Here is a 16,760-nt window from a genome sequence, read left to right on the forward strand (position 1 = left end):
CTATGAAGAGTTTTAGTCAAGAAGGATGCTGTACTTTGTCAAATGCCTTTTCTGCATCTATTGAGATGGTCATATGGTTCTTGTTCTTTCTTTTATTAATATATTGTATCACATTGATTAGGTTTGCAGAGGCTAAAGAGCTTCCTACTAAAGAATGAATGGGTCAACCAGGAAATTAAAGAATTTTAAAAATTCATGGAAACAAATGAAAATGAAAACACAACTGTTCAAAATCTTTGGGATGCAGCAAAGGCGGTCCTAAGAGGAAAGTATAGAGCAATATAAGCCTTTCTTAAGAAACAAGAAAGGTCTCAAATACACAACCTAACCCTATTCCTAAAGGAGCTGGACAAAGAACAGCAAATAAAGCCTAAACCCAGCAGGAGAAGAGAAATAATAAAGATTAGAGCAGAAATCAATGAAATAGAAACCAAAAGAACAGTAGAACAGATCAATGAAACTAGGAGCTGGTTCTTTGAAAGAATTAATAAGATTGTTAAACCCCTGTCCAGACTTATCAAAAAGAAAAGAGAAAGGACCTAAATAGATAAAATCATGAATGGAAGAGGAAGATCACAAACAATGCCAAAGAAATACAAACAATTACAAGAACATATTATGGACAACTATATGCCAGCAAATTAGATAATCTGGAAGAAATGGTTGCATTCTTAGAGACATATTAACTACCAAAACTGAACCAGGAAGAAATAAAAAACCTGAACAGACCCATAACTGGTAAGGAAGTTGAAGCAGTAATCAAAACTTTCCCAACAAACAAAAGCCCAGGGCCAGATGGCTTCCTCGGGGAATTCTACCAAACATTTATTTTTTTTAATTTTTTTATTTTATATATATTTATTATTTTATTATGTTATGTTAATCACCATACATTACATCATTAGTTTTTGATGTAGTGTTCCATGATTCATTGTTTGCGTATAACAGCCAGTGCTCCATTCAGTACGTGCCCTCTTTAATACCCATCACTAGGCTAACACATCCCCCCACCCCCTCCCCTCTAGAACCCTCAGTTTGTTTCTCAGAGTGCATAGTCTCTCATGGTTCATCTCCCCCTCCAATTCCCCCCCCTTCATTTTTCCTTTCCTACTATCTTCTCTTTTTTTAACATATAATGTATTATTTGTTTCAGAGGTATAGGTCTGTAAATCGCAGACATCTACCAAACATTTAAAGAAGAATTTTTTTAATCGGATTTTAAGATGTTTATTGTATTCTGGTTTGATTAAAAACAAACAAAACATACATGTATTTAGCAGGAGCTGGTGGGATACACTGAGCCTAACTGGGTGCACAGCAATCTGAGAATGGAGTCGTGAGCGGCCCCGCTGTGATGGAGGTTTCCTGCAGCAGTCGGGCACTGAGCGTAACAGTCCCTAGTTCTCTCCTTTCAGCACTGGCAGTAGTTCACCATTGTCTCTCAGTTCCTTAATATCCAGACCTCTAACAAGCTCCCCTTTCACATACAACTGGGGGTATGTGGGCCAATTTGAATAAGTTTTTAACCCCTGCAGAACTTCTTCGTCCTCCAGTATATCAAATGTCTCCTATTCAACACCAGTATTATTTAGTATTTCCAGAATTTGTTTGCTGAATCCACATTTTGCTTCCTGTTTGTTTCCTTTCATAAAGAGCATCACAGAAACTTTATTTGTCAGTACTTTGAGCCTTTCCTCTAATTTGGGAGCTTTAGGGCAAATTGTATCTAGTTCTTCAGATGCTTCAAGCTCCTTAATTATATCAAATCCTCCTATGAGCTCTCCAGAAACGTAGAGCTGGGGATAGGTGGCCCAGTTGGAATAGGTTTTGAGGCCCTGACGAACTTCTTCATCTGAGAAGATATCAAAACTGCTAAACTGAATATTATGTTTGTTAAAGATTTCCACCATCTGCTTGCTGAAACTACAGCATGGCTCCTGAGGAGTTCCTTTCATAAACAACATGCAAGGCGTGGCATGAGTTAGTTTCTTCAGGCGAAGGTTAAGATCTTCTTTAGGATGCTCGTTACCACTGGGTGGGAAGGAGACGTTAGATGCATGGCACTGAACTTTTTTGGTCAACCCTGGGGCATGTGCACATTCTTCTGAAACTGTTCCAAAAAATAGCAATGGAAGGAAAACTTCCAAACTCATTTTATGAGGCCAGCATTACCTTGATCCCAAAACCAGACAAAGACCCCATCAAAAGGAATTATGGACCAATATCCCTGATGAACATGGATGCAAAAATTCCCACAAAAATACTAGCCAATAGGATCCAACGGTACATTAAAAGGATTATTCACCACGACCAAGTGGGATTTATTCCTGGGCTGCAAGTTTGGTTCAACATCTGCAAATCAATCAATGTGATAGACGATTGATTTTTAACAGGTATTAACTCTGAATATATTTAGATTAGTTAATGAGTTCTTCAGGTAAACTAAGGATAAATTGCAGACCACCGTTCTTTCAATTATGAAATTCAAAGCCAGTTAAGAACTTAATCTATGTCTAAAACACGAGAGTTCATTTACTCTATGGACATTTACATTCAAGTCTGAAGTTCACTATATTTTTTGGAGTCATAGGAGCTGTGATGATACAGGGACAAACTTTTAATAATAAAGACATGTAATGCTAAAGTAATAGTAGCATATCTATAGGTCAGTAATTTGATTGAATTGATATCATCCTTTGATTGCTTAGTGAATTAATAATTTGTTTATCCATAAATTAATATATACTTTGGAGTCAAATAATTAAGGGGATCCCATACACAATATGTATAGAAGAAGGAAACTAGCAAGCCATTAAATTGCACACTTTTCCTGTGTGTACCATAGAGGAGATGTTGGAGGTTTATTGAGGCCTTATCCATCTCTTCCTCTATTACACGAACCTGTCTGGCTGGCTGTTTTGATCAGCACCTTGAGATAGCCCTTTACATATTTATTCACTAATAGTATGCCTTTTTAGTACCTTCTCATAAAATTACAACACTCTGCCCTGTAGTATAATTATTTGACCTCTTCTTATGCCTGCATATTCCAAAACACAACTAGAGCCTTGATCAAAGCTGTTTCTCATCAATTTATGTCTTGTAGCAAAGGTAGTATAATTTCCCAGACCATCTCTGCTTCCTGGGTCTTTAGCTCCACCAGATTGCCCTTTAATAATAATATTCTTAATTTTTTCCTTATCTAATGATTGATACACATAACTGTAAAGATGCATCACAGACCTGTCTGATCCATGATTTTTGGATTATTTTAGAAAAAGTAACAAAATATAGAAATATATGATGCTTTATCTTCCCTTCTTGTTTTTGATAAATTCCACACCGTACTTTCTTTTTCCCATGGTTTAGGGTTGTAGCATTGATTCATTTATCCCATCAAGTATTTTTAATTCTCTTCCTCTTTTTCATGATTGTCTTAATAACTTCTATTAGATCCTTTCTGAAGACTTCTTTCTCCTTAATTGAAGACTCATAACAATGATGAGAAGTTTGGTTTGTATATACAGTCTTTCTTTTAACTTCCCTATTCTTTATGGAGGGTTACTTTATTTACTATAAAACAAGCAAAATCCAAACCAAAACAAAAGCAGACCAATGAAGTTTATATATTTGTTACATACAGTTTTAGTTTCTAGCCATTTCTTAGAGGTAGGTTGTTTCTGTGTCTGTGTAATGGTTTGATGAAATTGCGGTTTTGAGTAATTGGTGTATTGTGAGTAGTTTCTGGTTTTTACATTCATGCCTTATATAAAGCATTTCCAATAAATATACACTGCTCTCATTTAAGATGATTATGTCAATTATATATGAGTCAGATAGCACCACAGCTACCCAATGCATGGTTATGAGACAGGAAATAAAGTATTTAATCACTCAGCATAGCTCTTTGTTCAAAAAGGAGCATATATTTGCTATAATACTAGTGGCACATATAATAATTATGTACATTAGTTATATAAAATTTCTTATATATCCAGTGATGTAGATAGACATTGGAATATATATTTGGCATGATGTAATTTTTTTTCTAATATTTATTTATTTATTTATTTGAGAGAGAGAAGGAGATAGAGAGAGCATGAGAAGGGGGGAGGGTCAGAGGGAGAAGCAGACTCCCTGCTCAGCAGGGAGCCCAATGCAGGACTCGATCCTGGGACTCCAGGATCATGACCTGAGCTGAAGGCAGTCGCTTAACCAACTGAGCCACCCAGGCACCCAGGCATGATATAGTTTTTAAAAAAGAAGGAAAATGTACACATACATTGCCAGATACATTTTTTCCTTCCCATTTTTTTGTTTAAGTTTTTATTTGAATTCCAGTTAGTTAATATATAGTGTAATCTTAGTTTCAGGTATAGAATCTAGTGATTCATCATTTGCAAGTAACACCCAGTGCTCATCACAATGAGTGCCCTCCTTAATACCCATCACCCATTTATCCCAACCCCCCACCTACCTCCCCTCTAGCAATCCTGTTTGTTCTCTACAGATAAGAGTCTGTTTTATGGATCCCCCCCTTTTTTTATCCCTATGTTCAACTGTACAAATTTTTTCCTGCGGTTGACTTCAAGTTTCATAGCATTGTGGTTGGAAAATATGCATGGTGCGATCTCAATTTTTTTGTATTTGTTGAGGCCTGATTTGTGACCCAGTATGTGATCTATTCTGGAGAATGTACGATGTGCACTTGAAAAGAATACTGCTTTAGGATGAAATGTTCTGAATATATCTGTTAAGTCTATCTGGTCCAGTGTGTCATTCAAAGCCATGGTTTCCTTACTGATATTCTGCTTATATGATCTGTCCATTGCTCTAAGTGTGGTGTTAAAGCAACCCACTATTATTGTATTATTATCAATGAGTTCCATTATGTTTGTTATTAATTGTTTTATATATTTGTGTGCTGTCAAGTTAGGGGCATAGACATTTACAATTGTTTGATCTTGTTGGATAGACCCCCTTTATTATGATGTAGTGCCCTTCTTCATCTCTTGTTACAGTCTTTTGTTTAAAATCTAGTTTGTATAAATATGGCTACTCCGGCTTTCTTTTGACATCCATTAGCATGAGTCTCTTGTAGGCAGCATATAGATGGATCTTTTTTTTTTTTTTTAAATCCATTCTGATGCCCTGTGTCTTTTTATTGGAGCATTTAGTCCATTTACTTTCAGAGTGATTATTGATAAATATGAATGTAGAGCCATTGTATTACTTGGTAAGTCATTGTTTTGGAAATTTTCTCTCTTCCTTTCTTGTTGGAATCGCACCATGCATATTTTCCAACCACAATTTTCTCTGTTTCTTTCCTTTGTTGCTTTGGTCTGTCTTTCCCACTCAAGAGTCCCATTTCTTGCAGGGCTGGTTTCATGGTCACAAACTCCTTCAGTTTTTGTTTGTATAGGAAACTGTTTATCTCTCCTTCTATTCTGAATGACAGCCTTGCTGGATAAAGTATTCTTGGCTGCATATTTTTCCCATTCAGCATATTGACTATATCATGCCACTCTCTTCTGCCCTGACAAATTTCTGTAGAGAGGTCTGCTGCTAACCTTTTTGTGTTACCTTAAGTTAGGGACTTCTTTTCTCTTGCTGCTTTTAGGATTGTTTTTCCTTATCTCTATATTTTGCAAATTTAACTATAATATGTCTTGGGTTGGCCTGCTTTTGTCCATTTTGCTGGAAGTTCTCTGTGCCTCCTGGATTTGGGTGTCTGTTTCCTTCCCCAGTTTAGGGAAGTTTTCAGCTATAATTTACTCAAATAAACCTTCTCCCCCTTTTTCCCTTTCTTCTTCCTCTGGGATTCCTATGATACAAATTTTATTACACATTATGGAGTTGCTGAGTTCCTTGAGGCTACATTCATGATCCAATATTTTTCTTTCTCTCTTCTTTTTAGCTTCATTATTTTCCATAATTTTATCTTCTATATCAAGTATTCATCCCTCCACCTCTTCCATCATTGTGGTCATTACATCCAGTTGGTTTTACATCTTAGTTATAGCATTTTTTATTTCTGGCTGACTAGTTTTTAGATCTCTTATCTCTGTGGTAAGGGACTTCCTGTTGTTCTCTATGCTTTTCTCAAGTCCAACTAGTATCCTTTGATTGTTGTTTTAAATTCTGGATCAGGCATATCACTTATATCAATTAGATCTTTGGCCTGTGACCTTTTCTTGTTCTTTTTTCTGGATGAATTCCTCTGTCTTGGCATTTTGTCTAGGCCTTTGTCTTCTTCTGTATGTTAGAAAAGCCTGTTATGTTTCCTGCTCCTGAGAGTAATGGTTTTATTAAGAAGAGGTCATATACTGTCCAGGGCCTGACACTTCAGTGTCTTGGGTGTGTGCTGTGTGCACTCTGCTTCTGTGTTTTAGCTGCTCTTTCCCTCAGGTAAGTCCTCTGCAGAGTTTCTCCTTGCTTGCAGTGGGAGGTGTTTGGACTTTGGCCAGAGTGTGGCGAGTTTTAACTAGGTGTGCTCTGATCTGCTAGTTATAAAAGAGATTTGATGCTATTTCCACTAAAGCTGAAGCTTTGCAGAGCTCTATGGTCAGTAGACATGGTCTGTCTACTCAGTGGTGGTATGGGGAGGGGGAGCATGGTGTTGTGCTACTTTTCTGGGGGATGGGCCCGCTGTGCTTGTTCTCAGGCACACTTTGACTAGTATAGATTTGAGGGAGGTGATGCTTAATCATTGGAATCTTAAAATTTTAAAACCACTGGATGGTATCATAGAGTTCATATCAATGTAATACTTACAAGACTGACCCTGACACCAAAGTCATGGTCTTTGAACAGGGAAGGTCATCCTGATGAAGAGCAAAGTCAAGGATACGTGCAAGCCATCCACAAATGTAATGGCAATTACAGACAAATTCAATATCTAGACTTTTATTAGTAGCATTATGGGTGTAATAAAATATAAATCCCATTATTCAGTAATTTAATTATTTATGTGTGAAGTGTTTTATCATTTATCAGTAGGAATTTTGCTCTCCTATAGTATTTTGTTCATCCTAATTTTAATTTTGTTCTTTACTGAACATACTACATATTTTTCATTGACAAAATATTATAAATAATTGGGATGTAGTTCATGGGATTGTGAGAAACGTCTAGCAATAGTAATGCACTGGTGAGTAAAAAGAAGATAAGAGAGTTACTATTTCTTTGTGAGACGGAATGCCTTTAGCTATCACAATGAAATGGATATTGTATAAACTTATATATTTATCATGTAGGTCTGGATATCAGATGTTTTATGCGAATTTGTTTAGCATGCACTAACAAGTCCTAAGTTCCGCAAATATTCACTCGTTTAATCTGCATAGCAATCCTATGAATGTTGCATTCTTATACCAATTATACAGGGAGAGAAACTGAAGTACATCTAAGTTAAATAATTAACTCCAGGTCACAAAGGTTGTAGGTGGCACCATCAAGATGTTAAATTTCCAGTATGGTTCTGCAGTCTTAGCTGCTATGTTATGCTAAAGTTGGCAGCACACCCACCCAGGCATTAATATAAAATAAGCAGGTCACATTCTGAAAACCATCATTTCAACAATTGTTAGTTGGAACCCACCTTATATAATTCTTTAAAATTAAAATCTCTGAAGAGTTTATTCTACTTTCACTTTATATCAGTATTTCATTTATTAATATTTCAATTTTAAGTATCAGTTTTAGGGGTGCCTGGGTGGCTCAGTCGTTAAGCTTCTTCCTTCGGCTCAGGTCATGATCCCGGGGTCCTGGGATCGAGCCCCACATCGGGCTCCCTGCTCCTCAGGAAGCTTCTTATTCCCTCTCCCACTCCCCCTGCTTATATTCCCTCTCGCTGTGTTTCTCTCTGTCAAATAAATAAATAAAATCTTAAAAATAAATAAATAAATAAATATCAGTTTTAAAGTAGTGAATATATAATATGGAACAGAATTAAAATATGGGTACATATCATAAAACATGAATATATGAAAACATATGTATAATTTATAGACATATAATAGTTTACTAATGATAGAATATTTCCCACCCGTGACTCTGTGACAGAAGCCTAGAAATACTCTCGTCCTCTTTTCTTTCATCACCACTTCTCATTCAATCATTTACTAAGCACTGTTGATTCCTCCTCAAAACATTTCTAGAATGTATTCTTTTCTTTCCATCTCCGCTACCACTACCTTTCCCCAGCACATTATCAGTGCAGTTTGCTTCCATTGAGCCTCCCTTCCTCCTCTTGAATTCCTTCCTCACTCCACAGCATGAATGATCTTTTCAAAGAGCAAATGCATTTGCCTTGTAGGCCTACAACCTTTCATATCCTTTTCCAGTTGCTTCTAGAACACCTAAATGCCTTCCTTTGTCTTTAATTTTTAACAGTTTTATTTAGAAATAATTCATATAGGATGCAATTCACTCATTAAAATGTAAAATTAAATGTGTCTTAGTATATTTACAGAGCTGTGCAATCATCCACCAAATCAATTTTGAAATATTTTCATCATCTCAAAAAGAAATTCCTCCCTTCTTGGCCATCACTCCCAATCTCGTCACACCACCTGCCAGCCTTAGGCAACCACCGATACACTTCTGTATCCATAGATTTGTCTATTCTGAAAATTTCATATAAATGGAAGCCTTTGTTACTAGCTTTTTTCACTTAGCCTAATGTTTTCAAGGTTCATCCATATTGTAGCCTGTGTAAGTACTTAATTTCTTTTTATTGTCATATAGTATTCCATTGTATGAATATATCACATTCTATTTATGCATGCATTAGTAGATGGACATTGTGATGCTTTAACTATTTGGTTTTATTAATAATGCTATTATGGATGTTCATGTATAAGGTTTTGTGTGGACATATATCTTTAATTCTCTTGCAAGTGTAATTGCTGAGTCATATAATAACTCTGTGTTTAACATTCTGGGTAACTGTCAGACTTTTTATCCAAAGCACCTGCTCCATTTCATTCCCACCCACCAGCAGTGCATGAAAGTGCCAATTTGCCTACAGCTTCACCAACACTATTATCTGTCTTTTTGATTACAGCTAGCCCAGAGGGTGTGAAGTAGTATTGTGGTTTCAACTGACATTTTCATGGTAGCTGATGATGTTGAGCATCTTTTCATGTTCTTACTGGTCTTCCTTTGACTTTTGAGGCTCGTTAGAGCAGGCTTGTCCCTCTCCAGCCACTTTATCTCTTACCACCCACTTTATATTGAATATTCCAGTCCTAGTGAGCTTCTTTCATCTTTTGAACATGCTATTTTCCCTTTCTGGTTTAGGCCAATGTGGTTCGCATTTCCTTCCTCCCTTTCTCTCCTTTTACTTGAGCAGGGCTGACTTCATGAATGTAATACGTGCATAGTTGCATAAAGCCTGACACTTGTAAGGGCCCTATGTTTGCTTCAATGTATTGCTGTGGTTGCCTTGAAATTCACAATGAGTTTTGGACAAGAGACCCCACATTTCATTTGGCAGTAAGTTCTGCAAATTATATCGCCAGTCTGGTGTCTGGCTCATCATTATTACTTATCCTTCAGGTCTCAGTTTAGACAGAGATACCTACAAGACATTGTCCCCCACCTCCGTAGACTGTATTATGTGTGCTTCCCGAAGTTCATTTATACAAGCATGTATTATGATTTGTCATTTCTTTCCTCTAAGCCCTTTGGTCTACGAGGCTTTGCCTTTCTGATCCATGGTTCTGTCCTCAGAAACCAACTTAGTGTGTATCACATAGCTTTGGTAAAATATGTAGTTCAACCACACAGTTATGGCTCAGGTGATGGGCCACAGAGGGAAAGCAATTCCACATATGAACTCCAGGGCCAGACAGCCTCAACATCCAGTGCTATCATTTGTAAGCTGTGTGGAAGCCACCTATTTAATGTTTCTGTTCCTCAATTTCCTCATTTTTTAAAAGATTTTATCTATTTATTTGAAAGAGAGAGAGAAGTAGTGAGAGAGAGCATGAGTGGGGTGGGGGAGAGGGAGAAGAAGGCTCCCCGCTGAGCCCAATATGGGGCCCGATCCCAGGACCCTGGGATTGTGACTGGAGCTGAAGGCAGATGCTTAACTGACTGAGCCACCAGGCACCCGTCAATTTCTTCATCTTTAAAGTAGGGATAATATTAACAAACCATGAGAGACGATGGACTCTGAAAAACAAACTGAGGATTCTAGAGGGGAGGGTGGTGGCGGGTGGGTTAGCCTGGTGATGGGTATTAAAGAGGGCACATTCTGCATGGAGCACTGGGTGTTATGCGCAAACAATGAATCATGGAACACTACATCAAAAACTAATTATGTAATGTATGGTGACTAACATAACATAATAATAAAAAAATAAATTGGGGATAATATTAGTCCAAATCTCATAGTAGTATTACTGGGATTAATTGGGATTGAGTTAACTAATAAATGTAAAACAATGAATGTAGTGTCTAACTATCATTGTTACCTGCTATCTGTGTTATATTCAGTTCCTATCTGTTGAATAAATTATTGACGCTATATACAAAGAGAGGAAGAGGGCAGTAGAATGTAGGGAAAAATTATGTAAGTTAAGAAATTACATTGCCCATATTACTCTTCCTTACATGAATTTGCAATGCTAAGAAGAAGGGTGATTGTACAAAAGTTCAGTTTAGGTAATCAAAATAGGAAGAGAATTAAGAAGCTGGGAGCAAGCTCAGAGGAAAGAGAAATTAATGCTAAGAGTAAGTATAGGGATCTTATAAGGAAGGAAGAGAATCTTTCTGTTTAAAATTCTTTGCAGAAATTATTCAACTTAACAGAATGTTAACACAATTTTGAGAGGTTAGTTTGGGTAAATTAATGCCAGTAACCTTTGGAAAGTATTTCCTTGTTTATATAATTAGCAGTTATGTTTTGACATTATCTCTAAGTATTTGAAGTTGCAATTTACAGTCAAAAGAGATATAATGCCATTACAAAAAGGCAACCAGAATGTGTAATAAAGGGGTGCATGTTTCCTGTATGTCTGTATTTGCCTGGGGTTCAGCATGCTGTCTTTGCTTGCCTGTCCAACATCAGGAGATCCCACGTGCCCTTACTCTCTTCTCTGTGCCTGCTGGCTTCTCTCAGTTCCTTCATATGCCTTCTGGGGGCATGGCCTTAAAATTCTCTCTACAAAACTGCTCCTCTTTCACTATTTTCAGTTCATAATCCACACCTCAGTTTATCAGGGAACATTCCTCTAACTCAACCCCACCCCTCCACTGACTCACCCATAAGATGAAACTTTGGTGTTACTACATGGTACTTTTCAGTTTACTTGTATGATTTTTTTAAATTAATATCCGCTGAACTTTAATTTCCCAAAGGGTAAAAATTGTTCAGTTTTTCCCAACATGTATCCCCAGTGCTTGGGTGCTCCTTGTAGAATAATTGCACAAGAAGACAATTGCTGAGTAACTATGTGACATGATTCACCAATCTCCCAAAAGGCCAAAGAGGTCAATGACATTGGTTTGAAGAAGAAAGATGGGGAATACTGTCACCTCAGATGTGTTATGTACTACAATTGGGTTCTAAACTTGACAGTAAATGTCTAGTCAGGTAAGGTCACAAAAACAACCTATAAACATGATACATTGCATAATTTCAAATGTCCAACAATTAAAATTGACAACAAAATATTTGTGTTGGAACTAAACTCCAGAAGGTAGTTACCACATAGATATTTCATCAAGTGATTCTTGAAAGGACGGTAAACTCTGTAAATAACCATTTCTTTTCAGTAAATTCTATAAATAACCATTTTGTAAAAATATTGAAATACTATTCAAATAAGCAGTTCTTAAACTGACCTTCTGGAAAGGCAAAGAATATAACATTAAATCAAATCTCAAAGAGTGCCTTTCTATAAAGGATTGGAATAATAATGTATAGTCAGGCACTTTACTTTCTAATCATCTTACTTAATGCAGTGATAGAACCTGAAAATACTAGATGGACAGCTAATATGCCCATTAACCTGTCTCAATCAAATATCAGATGTCTTAAATGAATGTTGGTAGGTTGTGAATCAAAGCCAAGATATAAATTAATTTTCTTTCAGAAATGTGTAATGCTTTTTTGTAGCACAAAGAGAAAGATGTCCTTTGGAATGTCAGGTATGAGAAGGAATGACTTTGGTCTTCTAGTGTAAGTATTTGAGACAAATGAATATTGTAATTATTATAGAGCCAATGTCAAGTTTGAAAATGACTTATGATTTCCCAGGGAATTACACACCTTCCCAAAGAAATTCTGTTCTTCCAGAATTTCTGTTAATAATTCCAGATACATTGAAAATAACTTTTTGATTCCAACATCTTTACTAATATCATACTAATTTTACAGACACCAATAGCTTTTTGTAAGTCAAAAACCATATCATTTACAACAGGTAATAACATGAGGACTTGTTTACTTTCAAAGGAGGTATATTTGCCTTTCAATTCTGTGAAAGAACAATATTTTTCTTAATAGAAAAATGAAGAATTTGTTTTGTGTCATTAATAAGTTATTTTATCCCATTAAAAAAATACTAAATGAAAGTTTTCAATTCATAGTAAATAATAGCTAGAGGAATACTTTTCCTTTACTCAACTACATCTCAATATCACTATAACTCAATTTGCTTTAAAGATATTAGAATATAATGGTTCTGTCCTTGGTACTAGTCCAGGTGACTTTAACATAAAGTACCATAAAAATAAAAATGTTCTCACATTTGTTCAACTGTAATATCACCCTACAGGATGAATTCTGAAGTTCCAATAAGATTAGAAAAAGTGTATCCTGAGAAAAGCACAGAGTAGTACATTTAATAATTATATAAAATAGTCAATTTATTTTGAATAAAAATTAATATTTTCCCAAGAAATTAAAGGAATGATGAGAGAATCCTGCCATGTAAATATGGAAGGGGTAAGGGGGGAAAGGTTGAGACAGGGCTGTGTAGGGTGCTTATGGAAATGACAGTAATTCAGATTAATTGGAAGCCAAATTAATGGTATCCAAATTGTGAAGTGTGCTTAGACAGAAAAGTGATGTCTTAGAAAGGCAATGTCAGATGGAAGTCCTTATATGTCAGGCTGAGACATTGGGAGTTTATTCGGACGTCAGTACAATGTTATTCATGATTATAGAGCACAGGGGATTTGAAACCTTCATGAAGTTGTTATGAGAATTAAGTTTGCTTTTTAAAAAACTTATTCTTAGCTATGCAAGAAATAATTTTTGCATCTGCAATGAGACTTTGCTAGAGAAACATAAGAAATAACATAATGCTGATGGTTTTTGCAGAGTCAGGGAATGTTTTTCGGTTACATTCGCCCTGAGTGTGATTGTTCTCTCTGAAATCCAGAGAAGCCCGTTAGTGTTCTTCCAATTCAACAGCATGACAGATTGCAAGTAGGTGAAGCAGAGAGCAGATAGGTCCATGGAAATACAGTTACTAAACATCGAAAATGGTAATGTTGAGCAAGATGATAAACTGAGATTTATCATCATTTAAAATTTCAATAGATAAAGTTTCAGAAACTGATCCAAGACTGAAGACATGGTCTAGCACGGGTATGAGAAATAATTAGTACCATTCATGGAAGGGAAGACCGCAGGAGTAGAGCAGGTTATACTGGGTGAGGGAGTGATATGTTCAGATCTGCGCGTGCTGGTTTGAGAAACCTATCAAATGGGCATGCCCCGAAAGAGACAAAGCTGGTTCCATAGCTCTCCAGGGAAAGCAGGATCCTGCCTGGAGAAAGAGTGACTAGAGATTGCAACTGCTAATATGGGAGGGGATGAGAGTGTCTAGGTAGAGTGCATTGGGTGCGTCCAGGACAGAAGCCAGAGGCCCCCAGGGAGAGAGGAAGCTGCAACCCAGACTAAAAAGTAGTCAGAAAACAAAGGAGAGTGTGGGTGTTCTGAAAGCCAAAGGAAGTCTGCGCTTAAGGAAGGAAGGGTAGTTCAGTGGGGGACAAGGATGGATAGAGGTACAATAAAATAAGGAACTAATACCCATTTAGTTATCAAAAAGTAGTTAATTTGTATAACAAATTGGCCATTCTGCTTTTGAGTTTACTTATTCTAATTTTAACTTCTGTGAGTTTCTGCATTTTTTTCTTTCCTCTCAAGTAAGTAATTGGGTTGGCAGCCGAACATCTTAAATATTGGCAGAAGAGAATGCCTTCTGCTTGAAAGCCTCACCTTACTATTTTTTAGTAATACTTGAGAGTTGGGGGACATATTTTTGGCCTGATCTGGGCTGCATAATACATTCCCAGCATGTTTTTGTTTCTTTGTTTTTGAAGAACATTTTTACGATAATGATAGTAAATGAATTATGAGTGACTGATATGGTTGTATAGTAATTGCATGTCTGTATAAAACTAGAAAACAAAAGAGTGATCATATTGTATCTCAATCAACTTCATGTTTGAAAAAGAGCTTTCAAATAGTCTGTTGACATTAATAAAAGAAAATAAACAAGTTTTAATAATACAAAGTACATGTATTGAAATTTATTTGAATTTCAATTATATAGAAAATTAAACCACCATTTTTTAAAAAAATATTTTATTTATTTATTTGAGAGAGAGAATGAGATAGAGCGTGAGAGGGGGGAGGGTCAGAGGGAGAAGCAGACTCCCTGCTCAGCAGGGAGCCCGATGCGGGACTCGATCCCGGGACTCCAGGATCATGACCTGAGCCGAAGGCAGTCGCTTAACCAACTGAGCCACCCAGGCACCCTTAAACCACCATTATATTATTACATAATAACTTACATATTTCAAAATAAATGTGTGACATAAGTTTTTATTGAGGCACGAAACCTAAAATATTGAAAATAATTCAATAATAGTAAAGTACATGTTACAAATTAATTATAAAATGCCAAATTTCACTGTATTTCCTGATTGTACAAAGTAAAATTCGGTAAATAAACTGTCTTTGTTTTAATATGTGTGCTATAAAGGTATTTAAGTGATTTAAGAAAACAATTGTAGGTATACCAATTAGGTTGCACACAAGAATTCTTATTTGAAATGTAATCTATAGACTATTGGATTATCAGCAATTCCTTGATTTGCATCAATATTCATCTAATATGTGATTAATCTTTTCCATGGTGTTTCTATTGACTTTCTAAGAATGACTTAAATAGTGCTGTTTTTAATAATTTATCTGTTATGAGTAATGTACTAAATAGGCTTAGGAACAGTGCTGTTTCGTTCATTCAAAAATAACTATAAATTCTTATTAAAGGCTTTAATTCTCAGACATCTTGATATATTGTCTATACATGGTGAAAGAGGAAACTAAAGTGAAGGAGGAATATCATTTTCTGGTGGGTTTCAGCCAGAATTAAACAGGCATTGTTGTTCTGTTATGTTTGCAAGGAGCATAATTGTAAGCCAACAAAGCCCTTCTTAGAAGAACAAGCAAGCTTTTTTAAAAAAAGCACAGAGTGCACTAAATAAGAGGTTGATAAAACATGTGTTGAAGTTTTTACTACATGTTAGTGTCCCTGTAAGCAAGTGGGCAGGTACAGTGGAAAAGCCAAAGACAGTAAGTCATAAATACGGAAACATTGCTTTCAAAAAAAAAAAAAAAAGAGCAATGCAGGTAAGACTTTATTTTCATTTATCATGTATGTGATAAACACCCTATGTTTGGTCATCATTTGCACGAAACAAGCGTAAAATCTTTCTTTTTCCTGAATCGATGTAAACAGAGCCCAGATGGCCGTATCGAAGTCAAAGGGCACCATGGAAGCTCATCACTGCATATTAAAGATGTGAAGTTGTCAGATTCAGGGAGATATGACTGTGAAGCTGCGAGTAGGATTGGAGGGCACCAAAAGAGCATGTACCTTGATATTGAATGTAAGTTATTTTTCTTTCATATGTTTATTAAAACAATTTTGTCTGCTTTGGAAAATACGAATTTTGGTAGGATCCTCAAAATACCTCTGGAGTTCATGATTCAGTATTTGACTCATTTCTCTAGAACTAATGTAGCCATTCAGAGTCAGTTATTAGAGACATCTAGTGGATGTTATAGGACATTTCACAGTGCTATGTATTTAATGGTTTTGATACTACTTATTCTGAAAATTGTGATTTTCTTTTTTTGCAGTGTGTTTAACCCAAACACAATATAAATTGAATTGTATTAGTTATCAGTAATTGGTTGGTACCTCCTTAGAGTTTTCTCTGTTGATTTATAATATTAATGGTCCTGCGTTTCACCTGTGTAGTTATTTTGTTGAATTATTTTACATCCTCATAAGATATGAAATAGTATTTTTAAGATGATTTAATGTATCAGCATTCATATTTTACCCAAATAATGCTTATTGTCTGTAAGTAGGAATTATGACAGATGTAAGATTGGTGGAATATGAGGACTAATGTACATGCACAATCCACCTTACATCACTCAATGAGATTTTAGAATAATTTCACATATATGTTCATAAAAAGGAAGAAATTAAATGTTATTTTCAATAAATATTTAGGAATCGTCAATGTTGGCGATCCTCTGATGTTCAAGAAGACATAACTATCATAGTGGGAGTGTATAAGATGCTCTTATTGACAAAGCATTTCTATTGGAGAATTTCTAGTACATTAATATTGATAGAATGTAGTGATAACTATGAAATAAGATGTATTTTCTTGTTGAAAATGTCTTTAGAAAGCAAATATTTCCTCAAGAACAGACA

At 35.8% G+C, this 16,760-nt stretch overlaps 1 protein-coding gene and 1 pseudogene across 2 annotated transcripts in view; one reads left to right on the forward strand and one right to left on the reverse strand.

Annotated features, from left to right (window-relative positions):
- Nucleotides 1-16,760, forward strand: part of NCAM2 (neural cell adhesion molecule 2) — a 521,997-nt gene that overhangs the window by 368,582 nt on the left and 136,655 nt on the right. For both annotated transcript variants that reach the window (XM_027584956.2, XM_027584957.2), the window contains exon 9: nucleotides 15,768-15,918. In XM_027584956.2, coding sequence (XP_027440757.2) covers nucleotides 15,768-15,918 — 151 coding nt within the window. The remainder of the gene's footprint in view (nucleotides 1-15,767; nucleotides 15,919-16,760) is intronic.
- Nucleotides 1,398-2,090, reverse strand: LOC113917260 (annotated as a pseudogene).

The sequence above is a fragment of the Zalophus californianus genome, chromosome 1 (assembly GCF_009762305.2).
Source record: "Zalophus californianus isolate mZalCal1 chromosome 1, mZalCal1.pri.v2, whole genome shotgun sequence".
Lineage (NCBI taxonomy): Eukaryota > Metazoa > Chordata > Mammalia > Carnivora > Otariidae > Zalophus > Zalophus californianus.